General features: G+C 40.3%; 3 protein-coding genes across 3 annotated transcripts; 1 reads left to right on the top strand and 2 right to left on the bottom strand.

The window, feature by feature from the left end:
• Positions 1-361: 361 nt before the first annotated feature.
• slc5a10 (solute carrier family 5 member 10) lies at positions 362-20,946 on the top strand. The gene is made up of 15 exons (XM_054605082.1): positions 362-823; positions 920-991; positions 1,950-2,054; positions 2,591-2,650; positions 3,061-3,165; positions 3,258-3,363; positions 3,443-3,523; positions 3,621-3,826; positions 6,634-6,769; positions 15,246-15,353; positions 15,446-15,596; positions 15,760-15,928; positions 18,585-18,800; positions 20,277-20,370; positions 20,628-20,946. The coding sequence occupies exons 1-15, from the start codon at positions 716-718 to the stop codon at positions 20,819-20,821; spliced, it is 1,911 nt and encodes a 636-aa protein (XP_054461057.1). The 5' UTR covers positions 362-715; the 3' UTR covers positions 20,822-20,946.
• On the bottom strand, positions 4,442-15,254 carry LOC129096322 (protein FAM83G). Its single transcript, XM_054605081.1, has 6 exons — positions 13,998-15,254; positions 12,959-13,884; positions 10,903-11,070; positions 9,734-9,858; positions 7,540-8,938; positions 4,442-5,557 (listed from the first exon to the last, which is right to left on the bottom strand). The coding sequence occupies exons 2-6, from the start codon at positions 13,445-13,447 to the stop codon at positions 5,189-5,191; spliced, it is 2,550 nt and encodes an 849-aa protein (XP_054461056.1). The 5' UTR covers positions 13,448-13,884; positions 13,998-15,254; the 3' UTR covers positions 4,442-5,188.
• Positions 20,947-22,005: 1,059 nt separating the features above from the next.
• On the bottom strand, positions 22,006-27,984 carry LOC129096316 (GRB2-related adapter protein-like). Its single transcript, XM_054605071.1, has 5 exons — positions 27,906-27,984; positions 27,689-27,786; positions 27,336-27,455; positions 23,095-23,404; positions 22,006-23,009 (listed from the first exon to the last, which is right to left on the bottom strand). Exons 1-5 carry the CDS (start codon positions 27,981-27,983, stop codon positions 22,830-22,832), a joined length of 786 nt encoding a protein of 261 aa, XP_054461046.1. The 5' UTR covers position 27,984; the 3' UTR covers positions 22,006-22,829.

Below are 27,984 nucleotides of genomic sequence, written 5' to 3'. Positions count from 1 at the left end.
TCACCGCCAATGATTGACCATCTGTGTGTGTGTGTGTGTGTGTGTGTGTGTGTGTGTGTGTGTGTGTGTGTGTGTGTGTGTGTGTGTGTGTGTGTGTGTGTGTGTGTGTGTGTGTGTGTGTGTGTGTGTTTGTGTGTATCAGCGTGGACCCCGGTCCAACAGGAGCATCTGCCGTACTCCGCTGCTGACCCACACCACACACTCCATTATCCCCTAGCACAGCGTGTGTGTCAGCGTTGCAGGTGCCACATTAAGGTGATGAGTTTAATCATCAATTCAACCGAGGGACTGCCCTCTTCACATGTTCAAGAAACACCAAACACCCACTCTCTGTAACAGCAAGGTCAGCCTTGTAGTTCAGCCGAGACAGGACTTCTACCGAGGGCTGGAGTGTGTGTGTGTTTGACTGTGCGTGTGTGTGTTAATGTTAGTAAGCTTTGTATATGTGTAGGAGGGGAAGTGAGCAGCATTTGGCGCTTTCCAAAGTTTCAGGGAATGTAATGTGTTCATCTTTGTGTTTAGGGTGTTTGCATAGCAGGTCTACAGTGTCGGATTATGAGAGGAGGTTGATGAGAGTGACTGCACAGGTGTAATTCAACAGGTGTGTGTGTGTGTGTGTGTGTGTGTGTGTGTGTGCATGTGTGGCTGTAAAAAAGGGCAATACAGGAAGTGGGATGTATTTTTAAGTTTGTGTGCATTTCTGTGAACATTGAGGATGTCAAACTCCACCATCAACTTCTACGCCCTGACTCAGTCCTTCAGCTCCTCTGACATTATCGTCATAGTAACCTACTTTCTTCTCAACATCGCTGTCGGCATCTGGGTGAGAGTCAGTGGTGTATATGTATATATATGTGTGTGTGTGATGTTTATGTGTGATGTTTTCTGGATGCTGGTGTGTAACGGTTTTCTCTGTCAGTCATCATGCAGGGTGAGCAGGAACACTCTGAGCGGATATTTCTTGGCTGGACGGGACATGGCGTGGTGGCCGGTGAGTGTGTGTGTGTGTGTGTTTGTGTGTGTGTGTGTGTGTGTGTGTGTGTGTGTGTGTGTGTGTGTGTGTGTGTGTGTGTGTGTGTGTGTGTGTGTGTGTGTGTGTGTCTCGTGATCTGCTCTGTAACATCTCACACTGCTGATGTCGGGAGAAGTTTGTCATTCTTGTTACTGTCTGTGTCTTTGATGTAGTTGAATGAAGCTTTTTCTGAAAATAAAATTGAATCGGAAAATATCAGTAACCTTTGATATTATTGCAAATAAATTGGTGTGTTATGCTTGGTAGATTTAGCCAAAATATATATATCATCCTGTAAACCTGAAGTGTAATTTTTGGATTCAATTTTATGATACTTTTACTCCACTATAATTATCTGACAGAAATATTCAGATTAATAATTTATATTAAAAACAAATAATACATTTATAAGATACATCACAATGATCATGATTAAATTAGTTGTACCCAGGCTTTTTGGATCGGGACCCTTTTACAAAAAGAAGAAATGTCTGGTTGGGGTCTCTTAAAGTTAGTCTGTCTATTCAGTTTTTAGCAGGTCCTCCAAACTCCTAAAATGGTTTCATTTAAATAACGATTTGAGACCCCAAAATGGTGAAAAAGAAAAGTCCAACAAAATAATACAAAAGTGTGTATCAGATTAATTTATTTTATGACCACACCATATTAATCTTGTAAACCACTGGACTAAACTAACTCTAAATAAGGTAGTTAAAATTACAGTAAAATGCCACTTATGCATTGATGCATCAGTGTTAACAGCAATGTAATATATACTAATATATTATCCATTTTTCTGCAGAATAAGTACTTTTACTTTTGATTAATAAAGTGACTTTTAATTAAGCTTATATATGCAGTACTTTTACTTGTAAAGAGTATTTTTTTAATTGCTGTATTGCTACTTTTACTTGAAACATCTCACTGGTGTTCACAGATTGGAGCGTCCCTCTTTGCCAGTTCAGAAGGCTCAGGTTTGTTCATTGGTCTGGCTGGTACCGGAGCTGCTGGAGGCATCGCTGTCACTGGTTTTGAATGGAACGTGAGTAGACAAACACACCCACACAATCTGTCCATTCAACAAAACATTATGTGATGCCACTCTATCTATTAATAGTAAATAAATACATTACAGATGGAATGAAGCAGAGCTTCTGTCAAGATTAACACAATTTATTTGTGTAAGAAAAAAACAACATACAGCTCCAAGAACTAATCTCCCACTTGTAGCCAAACTGAAAACAATTAACATAAGCATTTGTAAAAGCGGTTTTAACCTAATAACCTCTCTCTAGTCTGTCTGACCAAAGAGTTGAAATTAGTTTTGCATGGTGCATATGTGTTTTAACTTCCTTCAACAGCTGTTACAGGCAACCGGCTGCAGAGGGTGACAGCAGAAAATTAGGTGGCACACGTCAGGCAACTGTGCAAATGCATGCACATGCAGAGCATCCAAAGTGTTCAACCTTTTATTTCAGTTTTCACCAGAGATATTTATTATCTCCTGAGGCGACTCCTGTGGACAATCTGATCAAACCCATCTGTCCTCTTTCCGTCTCCTCTCCTTCTTCTTCTCAGGCCACCTATGTGCTGCTGGCTCTGGCCTGGGTGTTTGTGCCTGTCTACATCTCCTCAGGGGTTAGTTTGCACACACACACACACACACACACACACACACACACACACACGCACACACGCACAGATCTATGTCTGCTTGTTGAGGCTGGTTTGGTAGGTACATTTAGGTGCCAAAAGACATTTTCCTTACCAGCATTCCCCACCTTGAAAATTCCCAAAAAGGGTGTTTCACTACACCACACACACGCACACACCAGTTGTCAAACAAAGACAGTTAAATACTTTATTTGTCTCCGTTGGTACATAATTATTTTTTAAAGTGTGAAAACATCCAACTTGCCCAAAGTTACCAGCTGCTAATTGGCAGATCATACTGAGCCCCTAAATCCACTCCGACCTTCTTGAGTAAGTCTTTTTTGTGTAGCTGTGGTGTGTTTGTGAAGTTTAAATGTGTTTGTGTGTGTGTTCAGATCGTGACAATGCCAGAGTACCTGGGCCGTCGCTTCGGAGGAGAGAGGATCAGAACCTACCTGGCTGTCCTCTCGCTGCTGTTGTCCGTCTTCACAAAGATATCAGTACGACCAAAGTCGCGCACACAGAGGCAGAGTCACACTCACTATTTTTATGCTGCTATGAGATTTAATCTTTGTGTTGTTTCTGTCTCCAGACTGACCTGTACTCTGGAGCCTTGTTTGTTCAGGTGTGTCTGGGATGGAACCTCTACCTGTCCACTGTCCTCATGCTGGTGGTCACCGCTCTCTACACTATAGCAGGTACACCAACAACCACACACAGTTACATCTGTTAAAACTGATTTCAAGATTCCCATAACACACACTCGCTTTCTTTCAGGTGGTCTTGCTGCTGTCATCTACACCGACACTCTACAGACATTCATCATGATCATAGGAGCAATCATCCTTACCATCACTGGTATGTCCACTGATCTTAATCTATAAATCAACGCAACAACTGCAGTTTTTTTTTTTTAGGATTTTATAGTTGGAGTTGTGCGTTCTCCCGTCCACAGCCTTCAACAAGATCGGAGGCTACAGCAACCTGGAGCACGTGTACAGGATGGCGGTGCCCAGTAAGATCATTCCCAACAGTACCTGCCACCTGCCGCGGGAGGACGCCATGCACCTGTTCAGAGACGCCGTCACTGGAGACCTGCCCTGGCCCGGCATGACTCTGGGGCTCACCATACTGGCCACCTGGTACTGGTGCACTGACCAGGTACATTTATACACAAACACCATCAAAAACAAGCAGGAAACACCACTGCTGCAAATGTGTCTTATAATGCAGTTCCTCTAATGGCCACTAGAGGCTTGCCACAAGAACCCTCACTAAATTGAAGTTGGAAAACTCCTAACCTCTTCCTTAAAATAAATTAAAACATTTTATACATTTTCAAGAAAATACAGGTGTCGACATATTCTAATATGTATTATTTTAAATGATAAAACAGGAACCTTTTTTTTTTTTTTTTTTTTTTTTTTTTTTTTTTTTTAAAGTAGCCATAGGAGCTGGCATGCAGCCATATCACTGCATGCCTTACTGGATTAAATCCAGTTATCTGTTTATACTGCATATTTGTAAATTAAACAGGAAGTGAGCAGGAGCACTCTCTGTAAAGTGTCCATTGCATTTAAAAAAAACTGTGTTCACTCAACCACAGTAAGTTGGTCAAAGTTTAACAAGGAAGTAGTCCCAAACACAGTTTTGGTTATTATATTAGTTATTCACTTTCCTTTCAGTACTACAAACTTTCCCGTACATTTTGAGATGTTAATAGTTAACTGTTTATTTACCTGGACTGGCTGAGGCAAAAACAGAGCTGGGTCAGCAACAATTTTTTCTTTTTATTTACAACATTCACTTTAGGTCCAACATCAGTGTTTAAATTTGCATATATACCAGTTATCAACACATTAACCCTACACTAACACCATCAGTAACCAATCACAGTTGTATCAACACCAGATCCTGACTCTTATATCAGAGGGGAGACATATCGCAGATACACCGCATCTGTGTAGGAAAAATAATATTTACAGTAAAAAAAAAAATCTGACATAGAAAAGCAGTTGAAGTAACTTAGAAATATTTGTTCAAAGGATTGTTAACAGAATTTGAAGTGCCTGAGTTGGCAGAGGAGATCTCACTAAACGCTGACTGGTTATCTTTTGCAAAATACACTGCCTCTAAAAGAACTGTTGAGGGGTCCATGCTAAAAGGTGTGAGTTTATTTCCTCCCAGGTATCAGTATCTGCCTCTAAAATTCATCCTCCTCCAGACACTAGTGAAACCATCCAGTCTTTAGCCTTTAGCATTGAAGCATTGATTTTGAAGGTGATGTGATTAATTGACAGACAATACCTCTTAAAACATATTAAATCAAACTGCCAACCCTTGTTGATATCGTCAAAAAGATCCCAATTAAATACTTCTTGTATGTTGAGCCTCAGGGTTTGAAAACAGGAAATGACACGCATTCCAGACATAGAGAAAATTCAACACTGAAGAGTCACCACTTTCTTAAAAGGAAATTCTGCATCAACAACCGTCCTCATGTGCCTTTGCTGGCCCACAGTTCTACCTATCAGCCTTGTTATTTTGAGACGCTTTCTTCTGCGATGCTCCGCCTCGGGCCCTTAAGTGTCTCAAATTGCTCAGTTTTGAGAAAGATACTCCCAGTAACCCTGATGTGTTGGCTTCCGGCTGTGCCGAGGTGCCGCCCGTCTTCCTGTAACCCGGGCTGTGGCGTCTTGGCGACCGGCTGGAGCGTGTATCTACGCGCAGCTGGCCCGAATCTGACTGCATCTGACCCTGCCAGTAACGATGTCCTCCAATCACCGGGGCGGCAGCTCGGGTGGGGCGGTGAAAACTTCCTGGTTTGGCGATGATTACTTTAGGTCCTCTGTGTTGCCCATCACGAACTGGAGATTTGGAGTTCTGGAACAACTAGACGGAGAGAAGAAGAAGAGAGTGATGAGTAGGACATCGTGGAGTCCGGAAGAGCTGCACATGGTTTCTATTTGTGAGGTTACAGGGGACTGGAAACTCATGAAGTACCTCAGGGATCAATCCTCGGCCCCTTACTTTTCTCTACCTATATGCTTAAATATTACATTTTTATGCATTTAATTCCTGGATCTACTTATCGTTTGGTTCAAATGTTGCAATGAGACTGAACACACTGCAGAACGTCCTTCAATTATATCAGAAGTTATAATCAGTCTTTTCTGTCATATTTCTAATTTCTTCTAATAAGTTTCCTTTTTTTATCAAACGTTAAGGCTCATAGCAGAAATCTTGGTGTGACATTTGATAATAGTTTGAAATAACCTGAATGTGAAGTATATAGGAATCAGTACTAACGGTAGCAAGCTATTTAAGCTTTCACTTTCTGTATGAAAGCTAGTTGGTCTGAAACACATAAGGGGTCCAAACAGTACATTGCCAGTGCAATGTGGACTTATTGAAAAATTTGGAAAATAGCTGCATGGTTACGACCACAAATATGTCCGTTTATGTTTTTATCTTCTTTTGTATTATCATAGTTTTCATTTGTTTAAACAACACAGAAAATGTCAAACCTTAATTTGACTTTAATTTTGATCAAAACTTCAACATTTCCAAATTCATTCAGTTTTTTTGCAAAGCACTGAAACTGTAATCCATGCTTTTATTACATTTGTATTAGACAACAGCAATTCTCTTGATTCCTGTCTGAGTCAAAACAACCTATTCAAGCTTCAAATAGATTAGAATGCTGCTGCAAGATTATTCATAAAATCTCATAAAATATTGTATTGAACACCAATTTAGCACCTTTACAGCGTTTTAGACTGGATTTTGAATTTGTGATGATTTTAAAGACATATGGTTCTTTTAATTGTATCTGTTAAATTGCATTTTATTTTAATCTATGTATATTTCATGAAACTATTAATTTCTTGGTTTTACGTCTTTTGAGAAGTGCTATATGAATAAAGTTAGTACTATAAATGTTGTTATTTGTTTTCGTCTGCGTGAAGGTGATTGTACAACGATCCCTGTCTGCTAAGAACATGAGTCACGTGAAAGGAGCTTCAATCCTGGCTGCCTATCTGAAGATGCTGCCCTTCATCTTCATCATCCTCCCTGGCATGATCAGCCGAGCTCTCTATCCAGGTGCGTGCACACACATGTGGGCTGGGAATCACACCTTTTTAATTTGGAAAAGAATGTCGTGTTTACTGTAAGCAGGTAGCGGCTTGCTTCTACACTGCTGCTGAAACGCACCCTTTTTATTGGGATTTATATCAATGTTGTGAGAGAGCATCTGTGTGTTGTTCCTGAGTTGGACTGAACCAGCAACTTGTTCATGACAAACATTATTCTGGGAACATCTTGTTTCTGTCAGTGATTACTCATTTAACATTAAAAATGGATTTTAAAGATTAAGACAAGCATTGCGTCAACATCTTGTCAGTGTTGTCTAAGGCCACAACAAAAAAAACTAAAGATATTCAATTTACAATGATACAACAAAGAAAAAACGCATGTTCTCACAATTAGGACAATAAGAGTTCCTTTTTTAAAACAATTGATTGATTATTAAAATTGTTGTTAGTCAATGAATTGATAAATAAACTTTACTTTTCATTATAAAAATGCAATTCAACTAACGGCTTAATTGTTTGGACTTTGGAATTTGTTTGGATAAACAGTCTAAATTTTTTTAAATGTTTACATTGTTATTAATCAGAAATAAACAGCAAACCCTCATATTTGACAACCTTGAATTAGCAAATACGCAGCATTATTGCTTGATAAATGCCTTAAAATGTTCATTTCTGGCCGATTGATGGACTAGTTGTGTCAAAACCAAAAGATTAGAAATATTGTCCTATATAACATAATACTATTGTATATAGTATTGTATATATATGATATAATACCTGTCCTATGTGCCTATGTGGGGACTGGTGTCCATGTCTGCGGAGCTGCTGTGATTGGCGGATGAGGGCATTGCTGTCTTCTGACTGGGTTGGCTCCCGCAGATCCAGCATGCTCTGAGAGAGGCGGGCCATCATGTTGACCCCGTCTCCTTGGCGATGCCCGCGCCCTGACCCTGTCGTCGCTCCGTTGATCAACGGGTCTCTCTGCTCCAGCTGGGAACATTCATAAAACTCCTCCTCTGAAGCCGTGGAGATGCTTGACGGACCATCGATGACGGCGCGGTCACACATGACCTTGGTGCTGTCTTGGCTGCCCTCCCCCGTGCTGCCAGAGTCCCTGCCGTCGTCCTTAGATGTTATGCGGCTACGGACCAGCGTCAGCTCCTCACAGGTTACCGTTTTGTCGAGTCCATCGAGACTTTCCGACTGGTCCATTTTCATCAAAGAGACCTGTGGTTGGCCTGGCAGCTCTGAGAGGTTGGGGTCTATGACTAACTGCAGAGTGCGGCGTTTAGGAATAGGAGGCGCTACAATTTGAGTCTCTGGGGTTTGTTTTTCATTGTCTGTAGACTTTGAATCAGCAGTAACATCCAACGGTGATGGTGCATTAGGTTTGTGTGTGTCTTTTGTTAAAGGTGTGTTAATCTGCTGAGGGGGCCCACTGGAGTCTGTTGCATCAGTTTTGTCTGTATTCAGAGCTGTGAGCGTTTTCTCTTCGGGTTGTTTGTTGGTTGGACTCACAGGAGTAGAGACGTCTGCATTTTTCTTCCCGGAAGGATCTTCTGCTGCTTGTGTGGCATTTGCAGCCTTACCTGAAGCAGGTTCCTCAGTCTGTGGTTGAAGCGCCAGTGGTGAGCTGAAGCGTATAGCCTGGCTGGTCTCAAACCTCTCCGACCTCTGTAAGTGAACCTGATTGGCTCGCTTTTCGTCCCTAATGTTGATAAAGCCGATCACGTCGCTTGGTGGGTCTGGCTCCGGCCAGGTGGGCAGGTACGGGATCAGGTATGCTTTCTCCAGATGGGCTAACCCCGGATGTAAGGGTGGCTCCTCAATGACATGTCTGAGACGTTTTTTCATAATCTTAAGCCCATTGGGATGATTCTGGGAGTTCCTTTGGCTGGAATTTTGGTCAGAAGAAGTGGGACTTGTTTGGTTTCCCGCTGCAACAAGGGCGTATTTTGGATTGATGAGCTTCCTGGCAACAGCAGCTGACACCGGAGCAGGAGCTGAGTGAAGGATAAAGTCGGGGATTGGTTCGTCGGCCATGGGGACCTTGTTCAGAGACACACCTCTGGACACGAGGTAAAGGTCGCAAAACTGAAGGTCAAAGGTCTCCACCGCCTGTCCTGTGATCAGAGTGATGAGGTTACGGTCCAAACGAGATGAGGACCAGGTGAAGCTGGAGGAACAAAGACATGGAAACATAAATTAATAGCTGTAACTCCCTTATTTTCATGCTTATCAGACGGGTGTTCATATTTCTAAACCTCTTTTATGTCATAACTCCTACTGAGAGAACCCAACTTATAGTTTTATCATTACACCAAATGTTTGTACCCCAAGGTCATGCATCACATTAGGCTCTTTGCATGACTTTTTTGACCCTTCTCTTCAACTTCCAGATTATGAGAGCAAACATCTGTGAGTGTTCAAGGTTTATTGTTTTGGAAAATGCTGTTACATACTGCAACTATGCCAGTGTTGCAACATGCCCAAGAGAAAAACAGTGGGTATAGCATATTTCAAAGTATTTTAAAGATATACGTTTTTGTTTGTCAGAACATAAGACAATATTGTTGAAAAATCTGCCTATTCATCTGATTGTTCCAGATGTTATGGTGATATTACACATCCAGCAGACATGAAGCAACATTAGTATTCATATGAAGGTGTGTTTTTTGGCTCCCCGACAAATATTCTCTCTAATACTAACTTTTTCTCTCTGCTGTTTGGTGCTAATCAGGTAGTTTAACTGTGTCTTTTATTGCTTTTTTGCCGAGAACAACCATTGGAAACTTGGTGAGAGCAATAAGTCTGAACCAAAACAGTAAAGTTGCGAGCCAGAAAAAAAAAAAACGTGAGCTGAAGGATACCAAAATGCTCCATGGGGTTTATGTCTTAGTGCGACCCCTTTCTCAGGTCACAGTTATATAAATCATGTTAATATAAAAATAAGGATCATCACACTGCTCACCTGTATGAACCAGAGATGGCTCTGTCTCCATCTACCATGAGAAACTTCTGGCTCAATGCTCCACGCACCTTCTGTGCCGACCGTGTGAAGAACTCCACACCTCCACAGCAGCGTACACGCAGATTCTACACACACACACATACAACACACATACATACAGGGTCAATGCTATGTAAAGGGAGGGCTCTTGGGGATTTAGTTTTGATAGGAAGAAGGAAATTAGTGAACAAAAGGGAAATAAAGGCGACAACAGAGTAGGGAGACAGGAAAAAAAAAAGAGAAACAGCTCTTCTCTATAAATACCAACATAAAATCATGTTGGCTGACTCTGCAGGTTGGAGCACGGACTGTATGTATGTGCATGCTTGTGCGACACACCCTGCGATGTTTGTCTTTGGCCCTGTGATAAGGGTGTGGTCTCTGGCCTAGCGTTACCTCGTAAGTAAACCTTCCGTGCGAAATCTCACAGGGGACGCTAGAAACAAGAGTGGTAAATGTCCAGAACAACAGCAGAGATGGCAGATAAGAAAGAAAAAAAAAGTTAATAGAGAGGCGAGGCCGGGTGGTAACGCTGTGAGGAAGGAAGAAAGAGAAATGAAACAGAAACATGCTATAGAATGTAAAGTTAGAGTGTGCATGGTTTGTCTAACTGTCTGCAGCACACACAGGAATGTGCTTACTGTCTACCCCATCAAAAAACATCAAGAGGAGCCCCAATAAAACATTAAGAGTGTTCTGTCACTGCCTAGACCAGTTCATCTCAGAGAGGCAAAGAATAGCAAAGACATTCAGCCTATGGCAAAACAACTAGCTGCTGCATGCATCCTATCAAGGCTTGCAGGCAAAAACCTGTTTCACTACATCAATCAAGCGCCCTTCTGTCAAATATTTCACTTGTATTGTAATATACTTTTTTTGGAGCCGTGTCTTTAATGAAAAAATATATTTGAAACGTTGGAACTGGAGCTTTTAAAAATCAGTTTTCTATTATTATATCCTTATCAGGAGTAGCCTTCCATCCAACTAGCTCATCCCCCAGCTTATCAAAACATCATCTGTGTGTGTGTGTGTGTGTGTGTGTGTGTGTGTGTGTGTGTGTGTGTGTGTGTGTGTGTGTGTGTGTGTGTGTGTGTGTGTGTGTGTGTGTGTGTGTGTGTCTGCATGCATACCTTTAGGTGTCCACGGTGCATATCAGCTCTGCCACACATGGAAAGAAAGCAGGGAACTGAGGCCATGTCAATGATGATGTATACAGGAACTTTGCGTTTGTAGGATGCGTCCAGCAGGTCACGAAAGATATCCACGTCTGTAAACACATCCATCACCACGGCTATTACCTACACACACACAAACACAAAACACACACAGAGGAAACCACCAAAGGCGTTAGTGTTTCCCGGTCTGTGAGGGTGGGTCTGATTTAACAACATTATACCCATTAAATCCTCAAAGGAATGCATGGCACTTATGAGAACTGCTTCGAAAAAAAGGAAATCCTCAAAGAGAAAGAATATGTCTGAACATATATGTCTGATAAGGAGATTGCTAGAAGTGTTGTGCAGACTGGCGATAGAGTGTGAAGTGTCTGGACAGTGTGTGTTATGTGGGTTCAACAATACCATACTAGTGACAGCATGGTACTCTTCACACCGCGCTGTCTATGCACCCTTGACACAGTTCAAAATGTAAAACTGCAGAAATAAGTAGAGTTGGGCTCCAAAGACTGACAATTTAGTGAATAAGATGATCAAGAAAATAACTCTGGAAAAAGACCTTGAGGTTAGATTATATGTTTCCACAGATTTCAAACAAACTTTATTGGGATTATACTTTTGTACGATGAATCCTGGTGTTGTTAATCCTAGAAGAAGTTAGAAAAACTGCAAGATAAAGGAAGATAGTTGGCAATAAAAAGCAGAATAATTTAAAAAAAATACTACAAAAACAAACCACACTTAGGGAGCAGTTTGTTAGCGGAGTTCAGTTGAACAGCAACTTTTTTTTGAAGCCATTGGCGTTGTGCTTTAAGCTGTGAAAAAGTATTTCTGTCTGCAGCTGAATCAAATACTTTGAGCTAGACTTCTATATGTGCATGTGCAAGGATTTACTTGAACGGAAAAAGTTATGGATGGAGTCCAGGCATGTGAGAAAGTCTCTGATGTCAGAGCATTTTTTTTCCAACTGGCGTGGCGAGAACAGACTTGTTTTATTTAAACTTTTGTTGTTTGCATGTGAGAGAGGAAGGGAACAGGAAGAAGGTTTGTAAGACAAGACAGAGGCAGATAATAAAATGTAAATGAGCCAGACGCTGGATTAGATTCAGTCAAGATTTTTTTTTGTAGATTTGATTTATCCTGATGTACTGCCATGCTGTCAGAAGGGTTTGTGGAAAAAAAAACCCAGCAAAGGAAGTCAAACCTCTGATTGAAACAATCATTCTTTATCAGTCAATGATTTAACATAAATCAATGTTAACAAAAACAACTAACAAAGCAATGCAACTATAGATTATTTTCATTAATAATTAATCTTCACATTATTTTCTCCATCAATTGATCCTAACAGATGTGCAAGATATGCAGTTTACTATCACTTATGACAAAGAAAAGCTGCAAATCCTGACTATTTTGTTTTATCAGAATAGTTGCAGATGGATTTCCGGCTAATATTATATCAGCTCTAAACTCAATAGCTGCAGATAAACTTATTTTCTTTAATGTGTCAAACAAGTACTGCTTTGTAGTTCTGTGCCAGTAAACTGCATTCAATCAGAAGGATTTTGAAAACCATGATGTATTGTGGTGCATTCAATAGCACAGCAATATATAATACCTTATTACAGTTTTTGTTCTGAACTTTAGCTGTGGTTACTTGCGTGTTGACTCAGTAGTGGTAGTTTACATTTGCTGTGGTGCTTATATATTAAAATGTGTTTTGTCAATCCCATATACACAAATGGCGGAGCTAAATATAAACATCTTACAATATAATCAAATACAATATAACAACTGTTGAATCTACTAATCTTTGACACAAAAATCATAAGTTACACAAAGAGAGCTGTTGTGCTGAAAATAAGAGTTCAGTGTTTATTGTTTTCTGAGAACTTTAACTTAGTGTTTCTGTTGTTTAATCTGTCTGAGGTTCCCTGAACTTCAATAATCAATTCATTAAAACACCATCACCACCATCACCACCATCATCATAGTCTTCTTCACGGCCTACCCTTTGTGCTGATGTGATGGTCTTGCGCACCACCTCCTTGATGTGCGTGTTCCCCTCGGCTGGAGGCTGGGTGTACACGGTCACACGGGTGACCCCTCGGTAGGAGATGGCTTCAGGCCACCCGAGGTCCAGCTCCGCCACCGAGGCCTCCGACCGGTCTGGCCAGTACTGCAGCGACACCTCTCCGTCTCCCCCAAAGTCCCCGGACCCCGGGGTGATGTTCCCCAGCCCGGGGGTCTCTCTCACATGGTGCTCGTGTCCGGGTCGGTAGGCCTCCGCCGTGCGCGCAATCCGCTCCTGCTCCGGTTCCGAGAGGAAGTCCCGCACGCTTTTCTCTCGGACGTAGTCCCTGAATGCGTCGCGGCCCTTGGTGACCAGGACCTCGATGGCCAGCCTCTGGTCCTCGCTGTAGAAGAACTCCGGTTTGCCCTCGCTTACGCGTGAGTTGACGTGGTGGTTGTCCAGACATTGGATCTGAGACAGCGCCATGACGCACGACGTGTCCACCAGTCAGTGGATGGTTAATGACGTAACAAACCCGCTCTGACCCCGTGTCCACGCGTCGGTCCGAAGGGTCAAACCCAGAGAAGGTGCGATGGCTCATTGCGCTCCATGACGCGTAAACGGACCCCTCCGGTGTGGAAAGACTCGAACAACCCGCCTGAACACTATACCTGTACTCTCAGGTTACACACACTCACACACACACTCACACGCACACGCACTCAGGTGAGGATCTAACAGCGCGTCCACGTCCACGCCCAGAGCCACACCTTCCACCTGACACGGGGCCGGGGAGGAATCCAGCTGCGTCGGCGTCGGTTCCACTCCTGCAGCCGCGGGGCCCGGTGGACCGGAGCAGGCGGCTGTGTGGGAGGATGAGTGTGTGTGTGTGTGTGTGTGAGTCAAACCTGACGGTAACCGTGCTGAGAGAGAGAGAGAGAGAGAGAGAGAGAGAGAGTTGTGACTCAAACTGTTGCGCTGACTGAGACACTTTGTTTCTTTTTTCTCGTTTCTCGCCTTTAACAGCTGTTCAAACCTGAAAACACGCAACAGCTGCTGAGTTCACCCAAAGACAAATATCGGAAACGTGGCGAGAGCGTGTCTCAGCTTTTCACCGGGTCCACGTCGGTGTATTCTTCTTCTTCTTCTTCCTAGTTTTCCCTTTAAGACGGTCCTCCAGACACAGAGTCCGGCAGAGGAAAGCCTTGTCACCGGGGGCAGCAGGGCGGAATGTCCGGTGGTGGGTTAGGAAACAGAGGCTGTTAACTCCACCCTCCCACCGGAACACAGAGAGAGAAATCTGATGTTTTCAACCCCAAAACAGAACCACGAGGACAGACAGTGTTATAACTTAACTATGGCACCATTTTGTTTTGTTCTACTGTGATATACTGTCCTATTCCTATGTCAGTGTTTTGTTTAATGAGGGTTATTATTCTAGTATTAGGCTGGTTTAATACTGATTTACAACAACAACAAAAAACAGAAGAATATGAAGGAAAACAATCTGAGCTGGGCCAATTTCCTTTTTGGGAAATGCAATGCAGATACCAAAACTTATTGCCAATGTTGTGATTGCTGGTTAGTGACGTGTAGCTGTAAAGAATGCAGGATTTTTAGGGATAAAACATTTAAAGAAATTACTCATGCATGTCTGGATCAGATTTATATGAAGATTAACAGGGCAAGTTTAGGGGTACCTAGACAGAGACGCACAAAAAACAGACGGATTTCACTTTTTAATCACCGAACTACTTAAACTTAAACTATTTAAAGAGATTAAATATTTTACAGCTCAGGCTACAGAATGCAGACCTCAGGGGAATTCAGCAGAAAGTGATTGATAGACATTTCTCCTCATAAATCTGATCTGTCCCATAAAATAATGTATTTTTATGTCACATAGCGGTGTGGTATTTCATTAAGGTGTTCATAGTTGTGCACCCACATGCATGGGGTTTATGTCCATGCACATGTTTCCTCATTGTGCAAGAAAAGAATAGAGGTGAAGTTACTAATAACAGTTAGTAACTGCAGCAGGATTGTGTTTACCTGTTTTGACATGTACAGCTAATGTTTTTTGTTGCGAAATATTTTAATTTCCTACATTATGTAATAAAAGGAGCAAATTTTGTCATATTTGTTGCACGTGATCTGCCCAAGTAGAGCCATATTTAACTGAGAATAGAATAATATATTTAAATAAAATTTAAATTAAAGTACTTTTATTTTTCCCAGATCCCTCCACCCCTTTGTGTGAGTGACTTGTGTCTTCATATTTCAGACACTGTAGGATGTGTGGATCCAGAAGAGTGTGTGCGAGTGTGTGGAGCGGAGGTGGGATGCTCCAACATCGCCTTTCCCAAACTGGTCATTGAACTCATGCCAAGTGGTGAGAAAATTGTTATTTCTAAATATTTTGCTTTTATAAGCTTCCATTTTTTATCCACATGCATGTGTTCATCTGTGCGTGTCGTATTACAGGCTTGCGTGGACTTATGATAGCAGTGATGATGGCCGCTCTGATGTCATCGCTGACCTCCATCTTTAACAGCAGCTCCACACTCTTCACCATGGACATCTGGAAGAAGTATCGCCAACGGGCCTCGGAGAGAGAGCTGTTACTGGTCGGCAGGTAGGTCACTCACAGATGGAGGGTCGGAGGTCAGAGGAAATCTGTTCAAAACCCTGGATGGGGCCAGCTGACATATGCACACTCTGGAGGGACAACTTTTAACATGAGGATCATTAAAGAAAAGAGAAGGCTAAGGTGAAAGAGATGTATGTGTTTGTTCCAGGATCGTGACTGTGATCTTGGTGGTGGTGAGCGTGGTGTGGATCCCCATCCTGCAGTCGGCAAACAGTGGCCAGCTGTACGTTTACATCCAGTCAGTGACGAGCTACCTCGCTCCGCCCGTGACCGCTGTCTTCACCCTGGCCATCTTCTGGAAGAGGACCAATGAGCAGGTAACACAGAAACACGTTTTCTTTTTTTTGGCTGATCTATTAATAGTTTTGTGTATAAAATGCCCACAAAAAGGCTCATCAACAGTCCAAAAACAAATATATTTAATCAACACAAATTTAAAAAAGAAAAACATCTTCACATCTATGCAGCTGGAATCAGCAATTTTTTTAATTTTTGCTTAAATAAATAACTAAGAGTTATTTATGGTTAGGTGATTGGTAATACATAAATTAACTGACCATTACAGCACAAATTACTGTCAGAAACATATAAGTACACTCGTATTTCATAATACAAATAAACATAATGAAATCTTATTCCACAAACATCTTTTGAGACAACTTCAACAACACAAGATATAGCTTTTTAACACACACAGGAAACATTCTTTTTCACACACAAAACCAAACTCAATTCAAAGTTTACTCCAGTCTGGAAGCCAAACTATACTTATCAGAACATACTAGAGTTTAAAAGTATTTTCTGCACTTTTTGTCCTCTCTCCCACAATGTACTGGTTTTCAGTTTTATTGGCCTCACATGTGAGTCAGCTGCCAACATCTCTTGCTGCTCGGTATGGAGTCCATGTGTGTGCGCACATGAATGTCTTTGTGTGTTGCTCAGGGGTTTTTGTGAAGTGTATTGTTTATTATTTCCTCAGTGGGAACCAGCATTAGTGTGCTGCTCCTTGACTTGAATAGATGAAAGTGTGGCTGATAACAGAGTGCAAGTGAGGGGAAAGTGTGATTATTAGAAGATAAAGGTTAACAGAGGGAGGTTAAAGTGATAACACTGCTGTAGTAAAAGTGTGTGTTTCAGCCAAGAGCTAATTACCCATGTTGGAAAATGTTTTAACTGCAAGTAGAGACCAGTCCACTGTATAGTCACTATTGGATCCCTGTTTTAATAGAGCACGTCCTGGGTGTGTCCGCTCGCTGTGGACACACTATTAACTACTAAAATAAAGAGGATTTTTTTTCCCCTTTAATCTAATATAACTATCACTTTTATCCAACTCTGAATGAAGCTACAAAGAGTGTATTTTAGTTTAGTACAATCAACTTGCCTGGGTTTACAACATGGGTTGATAACAACAATACGATGACTTTGGTGAGCTCCTGACTTTTCTTGTGGTAGACCCAGCAGGTTTTCATTCTATTTTTTAGTAAAATGTCTCAACAACTATTGGATCAATTGCAATACAATTTGGCAATGAAATTCATGTTGCCCTTTAATGTTTCATCTTGCGCCACCATCACGTCAAATTTGTTCAGTACTGTACCGAATACAGCCTCAACTGTACTGTGTGTTAGTGCTAATTTTCAAATGTTAGCATGTTACCACACAAAACTAAGATGGTAAACATAGTAAACATGACACCTGCTTAGCATCAGCAAGTTAGCACTGTCATTGTGTGCAAATAAGCATTAAGTAAATTTCCCCGCTGCGGGACTAATAAAGGATTATCTTATTTTATCTTATCTTATCTTAAGACATTAGCATTTAGCTCAAAGCACTGCTGACAGTGCAGTGCAGTCTCACATAGCAGCTTGCATGGCTGTAGCCTCTTTAGCCTTGTCTCAAAACTAACAGCAGATTAAAATGTAGCTATTGAAAATGTCTAAATATATATACACCAAAAATACCAAATTTAGCACAGTTTAAATCAATATGCCTAGATGACTTTTGACCTGTAAAAGACCAAATCCGTAATAACTAGTCTAGCTTTAAAAAATGTCACGGGCATTTGTTTTGGATGGTTCTTTTTCATGATATTATGGATAATAGCACTGTTACACAAAAGGCAAGATATCTTTATTTGTTCACACAGTGAGCATATTGCTGTAAGAAGCTTACACATTGTGTTGACTCATTGGGTCAAAGGGCACAAGTTACAACGCAGGATGTGACACATGCTGACTAATCAGACATGGTAGAGAGCAAACAATACAGACCGTTTAAATGGGAACATGAACTGTGTATTCTTTGAGCCAGAACAGTAAACGTTAAAATACCAATTAATCCTGTAATTAGTGTCATTAAATTTAGAGACACGTGGTGTCTGCATGTATGTATTCGTCTCTATGTCCCTATATCCTATACATTTACATTTTAGGATGTCAATCAAAAAACTATCTATCTAACTATCTATATGTTTGATTTTTTAATCTTTACATGAACTCAAACCTGAAAAACAGAAAAACAGTTGACAACCTAATAATCTAATAATAATAGCTGTTCAATTTAATATATATTTTTCCACATTTGGTACTTTGAACATCAGAAACAAGGGGAAATAAATAAAAGAGATAAACCGCTTGGAGTAAAAAATACAGATGATTGCTCTGCAGTCTGTGACAAGGTGATTATTTTCATGTGTGTTAAGTCGAACCGCACGGATCACATTCTTTGCTGAAGGCTGAACAAAGACGGAGACAGAGAGTTATTTATGTCATTACACATGTGTGTGTGCTTAAGTGAGAAGTGACACGATAGTGACAAATTATCATGGTGGGAAAATGAGAGTGTTATGAGCCCGAACACACCCAAAATACTGAAGCTTTTAACAGCAGCAAGTTCAGCATATTAATTCACATTAAGGCATGTAATGTAATCTGAGTAAATGTGTTTGTGTGTGTGTTTGTGTGCATTCAGGGTGCATTCTGGGGCCTGATGGTGGGTTTGGTGGTGGGTGTGTGTAGGATGGTGCTGGAGTTTGCCTTCCCGCCTCCCAGATGTGGAATCGTGGACTCGGCACCAGCAGTCCTGCGCAGCGTCCACTACCTCCATTTCGCCATCCTGCTCTGTGGACTCACGGCTATTGTTGTTACTATAGTATCACTGCTCACACCGCCGCCCAGCCAAGAACAGGTGTGTACACACAGATACAGTAAATAAAAGACGTATGAAGGAAGCAATGCTCATGTGAGTATTTTGCTGTTGGTACACCTGTGATGTTATCTAATAAACATAAAAAAAGAGTTGAATCTGAGGTAAAGGAACAGGTTTTATCCTAAGTTATAGACCGTTAAAGAGGCCAAACCTTTCTAAATCCAAAAGATCAACAATCAACCAAAGAGCAAAATCTAACAGCACAGTAAAGCTATTGTTGCACACAATAGAAAGACGCTAAATCCTAAATATTTGAAGCCAGTGACCCATTTGTCACATTCGACATTATTCTGACCTGTGAACTCAAAATGCAAACAGCAGCCGTTCTGATCTTATGACACATTTCAAGGGAATAAGTCAACGTTGGGAAGGATTTATTTAACCTGCCTAAAACACACAAACAATTAATCACAATGCTTGTTATAAACATAAAAAATGCAGATCCTCTACAGTATGATATAGGTGGTTTAGGTGAATTTTGTTGCATAAGCAATAATATCAATGCTAACTGTGATGGCCTGATGTTATCTAAGATGAAGAATTTTTATTAAGATAAGATAAGATAAGATAAGATAATCCTTTATTAGTCCCGCAGCGGGGAAATTTGCAGACTTACAACAGCGTAGAGTAAAGTGCACACAAGAGACATAGTAGAAGAAGACAAGCTAAAAATAAAAAATAAAAAATAAAAAATGAAAAATGAAAAATAAAAATAAAATAAAACAAGTATTATAAATAAGCAATAAAAAAAACAGTAGAAAAAACAACAATAACTGAAATATTATATTTACAGTAGAAAAAAAACAGTAGAAAATTACGAATTAATTACGAATTAATGTCAAGAATAAACAATGAATCACACATGAAAATAAAAATGAAATTTTTACTTCAGACTGGCCTGTCTTGCCAAAAAAGTGTGAAACATAGTTGGGAAATAGTTGGGAAATGTTCTCTCTGCAGATGGTTAGAAGATTTATGCAACTCTCATGTTTGTCTGTTAAATATGAAGCTACAGCCAGCAGCTGGTGAGCTTAGCTTAGCATGAAGACTGAAAACAGAGGGAAACAGCTAGCCTGGCTCTGTCCAATGTAAAAAAAGATCCACCTACTAGCATCTCTAAAGCTCAGCAATTAACATGTTTTGTCTTGTTTATACATTATATCTAGCTTTAGAAGTGGGTGGAGACAGACTTTGTTACCTTTGAGCCAGGCTAGCTGTTTACCCCTGTTTCCAGTATTTGTGCTATGCTAAGCTAAGAGGCAGAACCTTCAGATCTTCTCACCAAACTCCCTGCAAGAAAGGAACAATTACAATGTTTAACTGATCCTTTATGGGAGGATATTGTCAATATGAACATACATTCAGCTTTTCTACATAAAGTGTAGATTTTGATTATGCAAAACTATAATTGCTAGTCAATATATATTGTTACATTTCCATTTTCTAATCCCCCAGTTGTGTAACCTGACCTGGTGGACTCTGACTGAAGAGCCCCCGAGAGAAATCCCTCTACAGAAAGTGTCCTCTGTCAGCCACCGTAGCTCCCAGGGTAAGAGTCTCAATATTCACACCACTGGGAATAAAACAAGCCATCATGTGATAAAGACTCATCAACACACACACACACACACACACACACACACACACACACACACACACACACACACACACACACACACACTGCTGTAGTTATTGTTTGAGTAACTTCCTGTGTCTGCTCCATGTCTGTATGTCTGCTGTGTCTGTTGTGCGTGTGTGTGTGTGTGTGTGTGTGTGTGTGTGTGTGTGTGTGTGTGTGTGTTTCAGGCTCTGAGCCAACCAGGCGGATGACATGTGGTCGGGGGACAGGATTGTGTATCGCAGCGACGCGGCGCTCAGAGGAGAATCCGACTCCCAGAGTTCAAAACATTAAAGAGAGTGTGTTCTGGTCCAGGTTCTGCTGTGTCAATGCGATTATGGTGATCAGCATTAACATTTTTCTCTACGCGTACTTTGCCTGAGTAGAGGATCAGCTTTAACATCCTGTCTCAACCTAGTGCTGAATTCCTGCCAATCTCTCCAAGAACGTGAGGAAACAAACTGTGTTTTCTTTTTTTTGCTACTGATTTGACATGAATCCTGCTGATGTAGCTTCAAGTGTTGGAAAAAAACACTTTTTAAGCTAGAAAACCCTGAAATAGCAAATAACCTCTAACCACAAACCTCAAAATGAAGACAATGTTGAGAATAATCTGCATCTGGATCCACATACGTATGAAATTACCCATAATGATAGATAATTATAACATGGGAGAATTAAAGGAGCTCAAAAGGTCACGAAAGAAAAAAAGCTTTGAAGCTTGTGGCTTGTAACAAGCTAACATGAATGTGCAGTTAGTGATAGATAAAATATGACATCTAAATAAAAGGGCTTCAAACATCATCTTCAATTGAAAGCTTACAAAATATATAGTACGAATACATTTATGTGGTTTAGGTTGTATGTTTCTTCCATATTTTCTGTTGGTCTATATTCGTAATAGTAATGATTTAGTTATGTTTATGACGTTATGTTTCTCAAGGTTTTGTGAACCATCAGTTATCGTTTTAGTGTTTTTATGGGTATTTAGCTTGTTTATGTTGTTTGCAAATCTAAATTTCTCAACCTTTTCAATTTGTCATGTGGATTTAAATATACACGCTTTGTGTTTTGTATTTAAGAGTGCATTATGAGCATCTTCATGGTATAGAAATAATAAGAAGTTTTAGACTTTTTTATTATTATTACACATTTATCAGACAAATTACAATTTAATAGGGCTCAACATTGTCTTTAACCCCTTTCTGCTTAACAACAGACTCCCACAAGGGGCATCAACCCCAAGGTTGAGAAACTCTTCTAACGTCTATGTTGCTGTGCTTTTTTAAGAAGAATTATTATAACCTCATGTTAATCAAAAGACAAAATATCCTGACAATATGTCTTTCAAATGTTTATTCTTGTGATTTCTCAAATAAAATTAAAGATATGTGCATCAAAGCTACAAGTGTTGGTCCAGTACTTATAACCATAATAATATTGCTCACAGTTTACTCACATTCACTAAGGAGGAGGTTAGAGGCAACGACAAAATGGTAAAACAAAGTAAACATGAAGTTAATTTTTACTTTTAATGAATATTTTCAAAACAAGCTGCAAGTGAAAGGAGGTCATTAGGACTCAGAGGACAAGTTGTAACGGTTCACTGTAGGGCCGCAAAGAGTATCTTCATTATTGACTAATCTATCAAATCCTTTTTTAGTTAATGATAAGTCAGAATAATATAAAACCCACAGAAGATGACGTCTTTGAGTTGCCTGTTGTGTTTAATCAACACTCCAAAACCCAAAGGTATTCAGTTGTTAATGATATAGGAAAGAGAAAAGAAACAAGTCCTAAAATTTAAATGGTAGGAACCAATAAATATTTGGCATTTTTGCTTCATACCACCTGAAGGAGTAGTGCACAAATTCAGCATTGCACTTTTAATGGACTGAATCAAAGTCAGTGCAGCAGAGCAAGATATTTATTCTTTTTTTATTCGACGTATTCTTCTTCTTTGTCAAAACCTGGCGCATACATTACCCAAAATGCTATTTTGGGCTATGCTCCGCCGCCAGCCTCAGGCAGAGATGAGGAGCGAGCTACAAAGGTCTGGTAAAAAAATTCTCAGCCTGACGCTGACTCGAGTGACATCACTTGAGGAAATTTAGCAGCTTTTGCACAGCTCTCTCTGGGGCCACAAAAGGCTTTATACAACTAGTTTCACATATGCAGTAGATATTCCCAAAACCAAAAGTTCCACTTTCAGTATTTATGATTATTGTTAAATACCGAATTTCTCATGTGAAATAACACAAACTGTAAGCTGATTGAGAAAATACACCTTGAGGCCCTTCAAACCAATATTGAAAATTGGGTTCAATTAATTATCTGCCGGTGCATTGATCAATTATTAGCCTAATAAGTCACTCCAGTTTGATATGTCGTCAGTGGTACAGCGGCTGGACGTATTCCGGTGGAAATATTCCTACTCGGCCTCGACAGCGCCCTCTCCAGGCCAGAGAGCTCGAGCAGTCCAGCAGGTCGATGACGTCACCACGCAGGAAGTGGAGATGGGCGGTCTGAGGGGGGGTGTAGTCGCAGAGCGCGTGAGCCAGACGGGGTTTCTGCACAGAGACACAGCAGAGACATCAGACAAACAGGTGTGTGTGTGTTTAAAAGAAGCTGTTGATGAGGCGTAACGACGCTTACCCCCGCAACCGGTTCAGGCAGACGACGGGAGGTCTCTCTCTCTGGGGGAGGGGGCTGAGAGTAGAGGCGGGCCGAGGGGAGGGACTCCTGAGAGCTGCTCTTATAAGGGTTGGGGTACGGGTTACGTTCAGGGTGGGACAGCAGGTGGGGGGATGCAGGAGGGTCTCTGAGGAAGACCACTTTCTCCGTGGCGATGCTGTGAGTTCTGTAGAAATCCACCAACCGGTTGAGGGAGCGAAAGGACTCGTCCCAGATGCAGTACTGACCGCTGCCCTCCAGCACCCGGAAATGCTCCACCCTCTCACCGTAGCTGCAAAAAATAAGAGAGGTGAGAAAAGTTAAAGGAGACAAAGGCAGGTATGCATGCTCCTTTATGCTCAAACAGACAGAGTGAATATGCATGCTGTGTTCTTCTTCATTCCTCGACCTGTTTCTGAGGTGATGTGAATACCTCCAGTCAGTGTGGGAAATCAAACCTATGCATCACAGGAGGTTTCCTCTCAGGCTATGAATCTCATGTATCAACACACACAGACACACATGAATAATCAACCAACCTGTTCTTAACTGTTCTGAGAAGCTTGCAGCTGTTAAGTAGTCAGAAAGTACTTTGTCTCACACTGGTACTTAGCAACTCCCTGAGTGAGGAGCTGAAACAATCTAATAATAACTGCCAACTGTTTTGTTTATTGATGACATGCTTCTGTCTTTTCTCAAATCAGATCATTTTTCTCTATTTTATAAAAGAGCAAAGTCAGTGTCTTCAAGTTTAAGATTGTTGGTCCGACCAAACAAGCAATTTGAAGAAGCCACCTGGGTAATTTTTTTCACTACAATCTCAAATGTTATAGATTTAAAGCTTAATAATAATAATCACTGATTATCAATTGAACTGCTCTTTATTTTCTTAAATTTATCAATTGATATTTTAACTGTGAAAATAAATGATCCAGTGCCCAAATCAATGTCTTCTGATGTCTTGTCCAAAACTCAAAGATACTCAGTTTACATATTATGTAAAGCATCCTCACAGTTGAGAAGCTGAAATCAGAGAAAGTTTGGCATTCATGCAAGAAAATTTTGACTTAAATCATTAAACAACAATCAACAATTATATTGCTTATTAAGTTCCAGTCAATTTATTGATTAATTGTTTCAGATCTGTTATATCACTTTATGTTTGTTTGCATTTATTTACACAACCACCTGTTTTTATGTGTTTATACTGAACTACATGATTTGTATTGTCTTGTATCTTGTTCTGTACCTGTTTTTGTGTTTTTTTGTTTGCACCTTATGTTCATTATTTTGCTTTGCACCACAGACCAGGGAAACACAATTCCGTTCCTCCATGTATTGTATTAACTGTACATAAATGCATGACAATAAAGTATCTTTCACCTTAAATATCAAACAATTATTCTATTTATCAAGAAAATCTGCAGATTAACCAATAATTAAAACAATAGTTAGTTGCAATCCTAACCTAGACAATTCTGGGAATTTATTTCACAAAATACACTGTTGTATATCAGCTATGATGCATATTGGTATTTCTTATTGAAAGAAAAGAACACAATAGTACTTTGCACCATGAAAACTTTGTATTGTAAGATGAGGAGACATAATAAGCTGCAGCTTCATCCAACACATTTTGCAGTCTCACGCTTTGTCTTCTACGTTGTGATGTTTTTTGTTTGCTACTGTGCGTGCTGGTTTGTTTGTTGGGATTAAATGCGTTTGTGTAATTAGTTAAAGACTGAAATATATATTACCATTTCAAAAGAAACATGCACAATGTACTATTAAATTAGTTCATCTTGCCCCTCCCTTACACACCTGAAGATAATCACTTAATGATTTTAAAAGGCGGTTTAATGAGATGCTTCAGCCTGAGAACAGACTCGGGTTTATAGTGAATAAGTTGGCCGGCTGTGGTTTCTTCACAACAAGAATGTCCTGAGTTTGATCCCGTCTCTATTATTGTATCGGTTTCCTCCCACGGTACAAAGAAATGCAGTTCTGTTAGTTAGAGACTCTTGCTCGTATGTGTTTGGCTGTCTACTGCTGCGTCCCATCGATATACTACAATGTGTTTAGAATATAAAATACTTCATAATAATGTTCAAGGTTTACTGTTTTTTTGCAGTTGGTACACAAGAAATCAAAGTTTACTTCATCTGTTTTATGCCAACAGGAAATTATACAATCTGTCATCAACAGATCAATAGGCTTTTTTTTCACAGAAGACTTTTGGAGTTGTCATAGTTGGATTTTCACAGGTGTTACTGATAAAACTAACGATGGCTCTGTTGTGTTCAAGTTCCCCAGTAAAAGTGTGACAGTGAACCAGCATGCACGACACCATGAGCCTGAAATCATAGCAGCTAAATGAAATCACTCATCATTGATTTCATAATTTACACCTGTATTTCTCCGACAAGACAAAATTTGTCTATTAAACTGCCGTTATACAAAGCAAGAGACACCAAACAACCAACCAATCACCACTTATAACAATTAATTAAATAAAATGTATTTGCAAGCTTCACCATTTCCTTTGTGCATACTATTGTAGTACAATAATAATAAAGTGTTTCTCAAAGTTCTCAAAGACTGTTTCTAGTAAACATAACTTTTCCTATTTTAAAACGCACGCTACACACTACAAACATGTTTAGAGTAAATATTAAGTGATGCATTTGGACGCAAGTAACTTGTTATAAAGGATGGTAAGGATGGTTTAAAGGATGGATATTTCAGAGGAAGTACAGGTGACGATGGCTCTGTGGTGTGACAGTGAACCAGTGATGTAGTCACGAGGACCCTGAGGACAGCAGCTGAAATCACAGCAGCATTCATTTTATTATTTACAGCTGTACTTTTTCTACTGTGTCAAAGTGTCTTCAGTGAAAAAGGCCCATCAAACTGCTGTTAAACAAAGGGACAGCACTATGTTCTTCCACAAAAAAAAGCTGTAACAATTTTTTTTTTGTCTGAGGTGCTCCTTGCACTGTTTCACCAGTACTAACAACTAATTAAAACAATTAATAAAATAAATTATTTTTTCCGGCTGTATGCAGCTCCACCATTTTTCTTTTTCTGCAATAACAATTAAAAATGAATGTCTATCAAAAGCATACACACAAGATCTAATGTTTCTTACCCACACATACTGTTTTAAGTGAACTTTGTTCCTCCTGTTTTGACGAGCTATAGAAATACACTCACAACATGTAATTTGAAAAGCAGGTAGACAGGATGTGTAGCTCAGAGAACGTTCCCATGCTTTGAAACTCACATAATACATATCTGTTAGTCATGATGTCATTATAACAAAATGCAGACGTGACGAGGATTGAAAGAATCTCCTTTAATGAGTGGCTGCAGTTTACAGCTATAAAAACACATCTGTTATGAAACCTCTGAACTCTTCTTGATCGGTCTGAGGACTACACTCACACTCTCTGCACGAGTTTTAAGTGTGTGTGCATAAATAAATCAAACCTCTTATCTCCAATCCCTTGCAGGCAGACAGGAGTTGTGTCAAAAACGTTAATAAGTGCTCAGTATCTACATGCATGTGGCCCGTGTCAGTGGCATAATGTACCTGTGTTTAATTCAAGACTGAGTGATGTTACGCAATGCCCTGATTATTGAACACGTTTAATTGACCCTCAATGATTAAATGTGTCCCATGTCACTTTTGTGACCCAAATTACATCTCCTCACACACACACACACAATCTCTCTCTCTCTGTCTCTCTCTCTCTAACTGTCTGTGCAGCTGTTCTATTTTTAGTAAAACATTTTTAAATAGTCTGACTCTCTCCTCCACCAGCCCTGACACACACTCAAGCACACTTTGATGCTGTAACTTGCTAATGTGCTTAATGTGACGAAAAAACAAGCATCCAACTGCACAAATAGAAATGAGATGCTGCTTCCGTCATGTTTCATGCAACACATCTGGTTTACAGTATATTCTGTCAGTAACTGTCCCAATTTGAGATCAGACCCAGGGTTATACGCCCAGCTCCCTGGTTATTAAACACACACGAGGGTGGTTTAATGGGAGATTACAGCAGTGCGGCAGATTCAACACATGCAAATATAACTGACAAACATTTTGACATCACAATGTGGGAGCAGACAACAGAGGAACGTTGCAAGAGCATGAGGCATGAGATTCATCAAACTCATCTCTTGTGTGTGTGTGTGTGTGTGGTGCGTTCACTGACCTAACAGAGACAGAAAACTCTCCAGGAGCTGATTCGCTCTCCCTCACCAGGAAAACTCCAGTGTCCTGCCACTGAAGACGCTTCTCAGCCTCGAGTCTTGACACCCGTCCTGCAAACCACCTACAAACACACAAGCATGTCTCCTCTTGAGCCAATATATCACAGTGTATTCATGTTTAAACTCTTTAGCTGGTGTCCTCCAAATTAAACAACCCAAGCAAGAATTTACAACTGGACTTAAAGTTTGGGAACCACTGATGGTAGTTAAAGAGATCCACATGCATAATATTATATTTGCAGGAAATAATGTATTTTTTCTATCCTAAATTTATTTGCTCTATAACATGTTTTACGGATAAGGAAGGAGGGAAATGTAGTTCTCTGGCACGTAGCCACGCTTCCCCTGGATCTCTGCTGTGACCCAGCAGGAATCATCCTCCATTTCTGTCACCTAAAACACACATGCACAGTTATTCTTTCCATGTAAACATGCATTTTGTTAACTTTTAAAAGCCTCTAAATGTATCAAACTAAACATTAACACACACACACACACGCACACACACTTACTTTGACGATATCACCTTTCTGAAAACTGATCTCGTCTGCTTCTGATGCTGCGAAGGAGAAGAGAGCCACCGCCTCCATC

Source organism: Anoplopoma fimbria, chromosome 9 (genome assembly GCF_027596085.1).
Source record: "Anoplopoma fimbria isolate UVic2021 breed Golden Eagle Sablefish chromosome 9, Afim_UVic_2022, whole genome shotgun sequence".
In the NCBI taxonomy this organism is placed as follows: Eukaryota; Metazoa; Chordata; class Actinopteri; order Perciformes; family Anoplopomatidae; genus Anoplopoma; species Anoplopoma fimbria.
The sequence above is the reverse complement of the archived record's forward strand: the minus strand, read 5'-3'. Positions and strand labels throughout refer to the sequence as shown.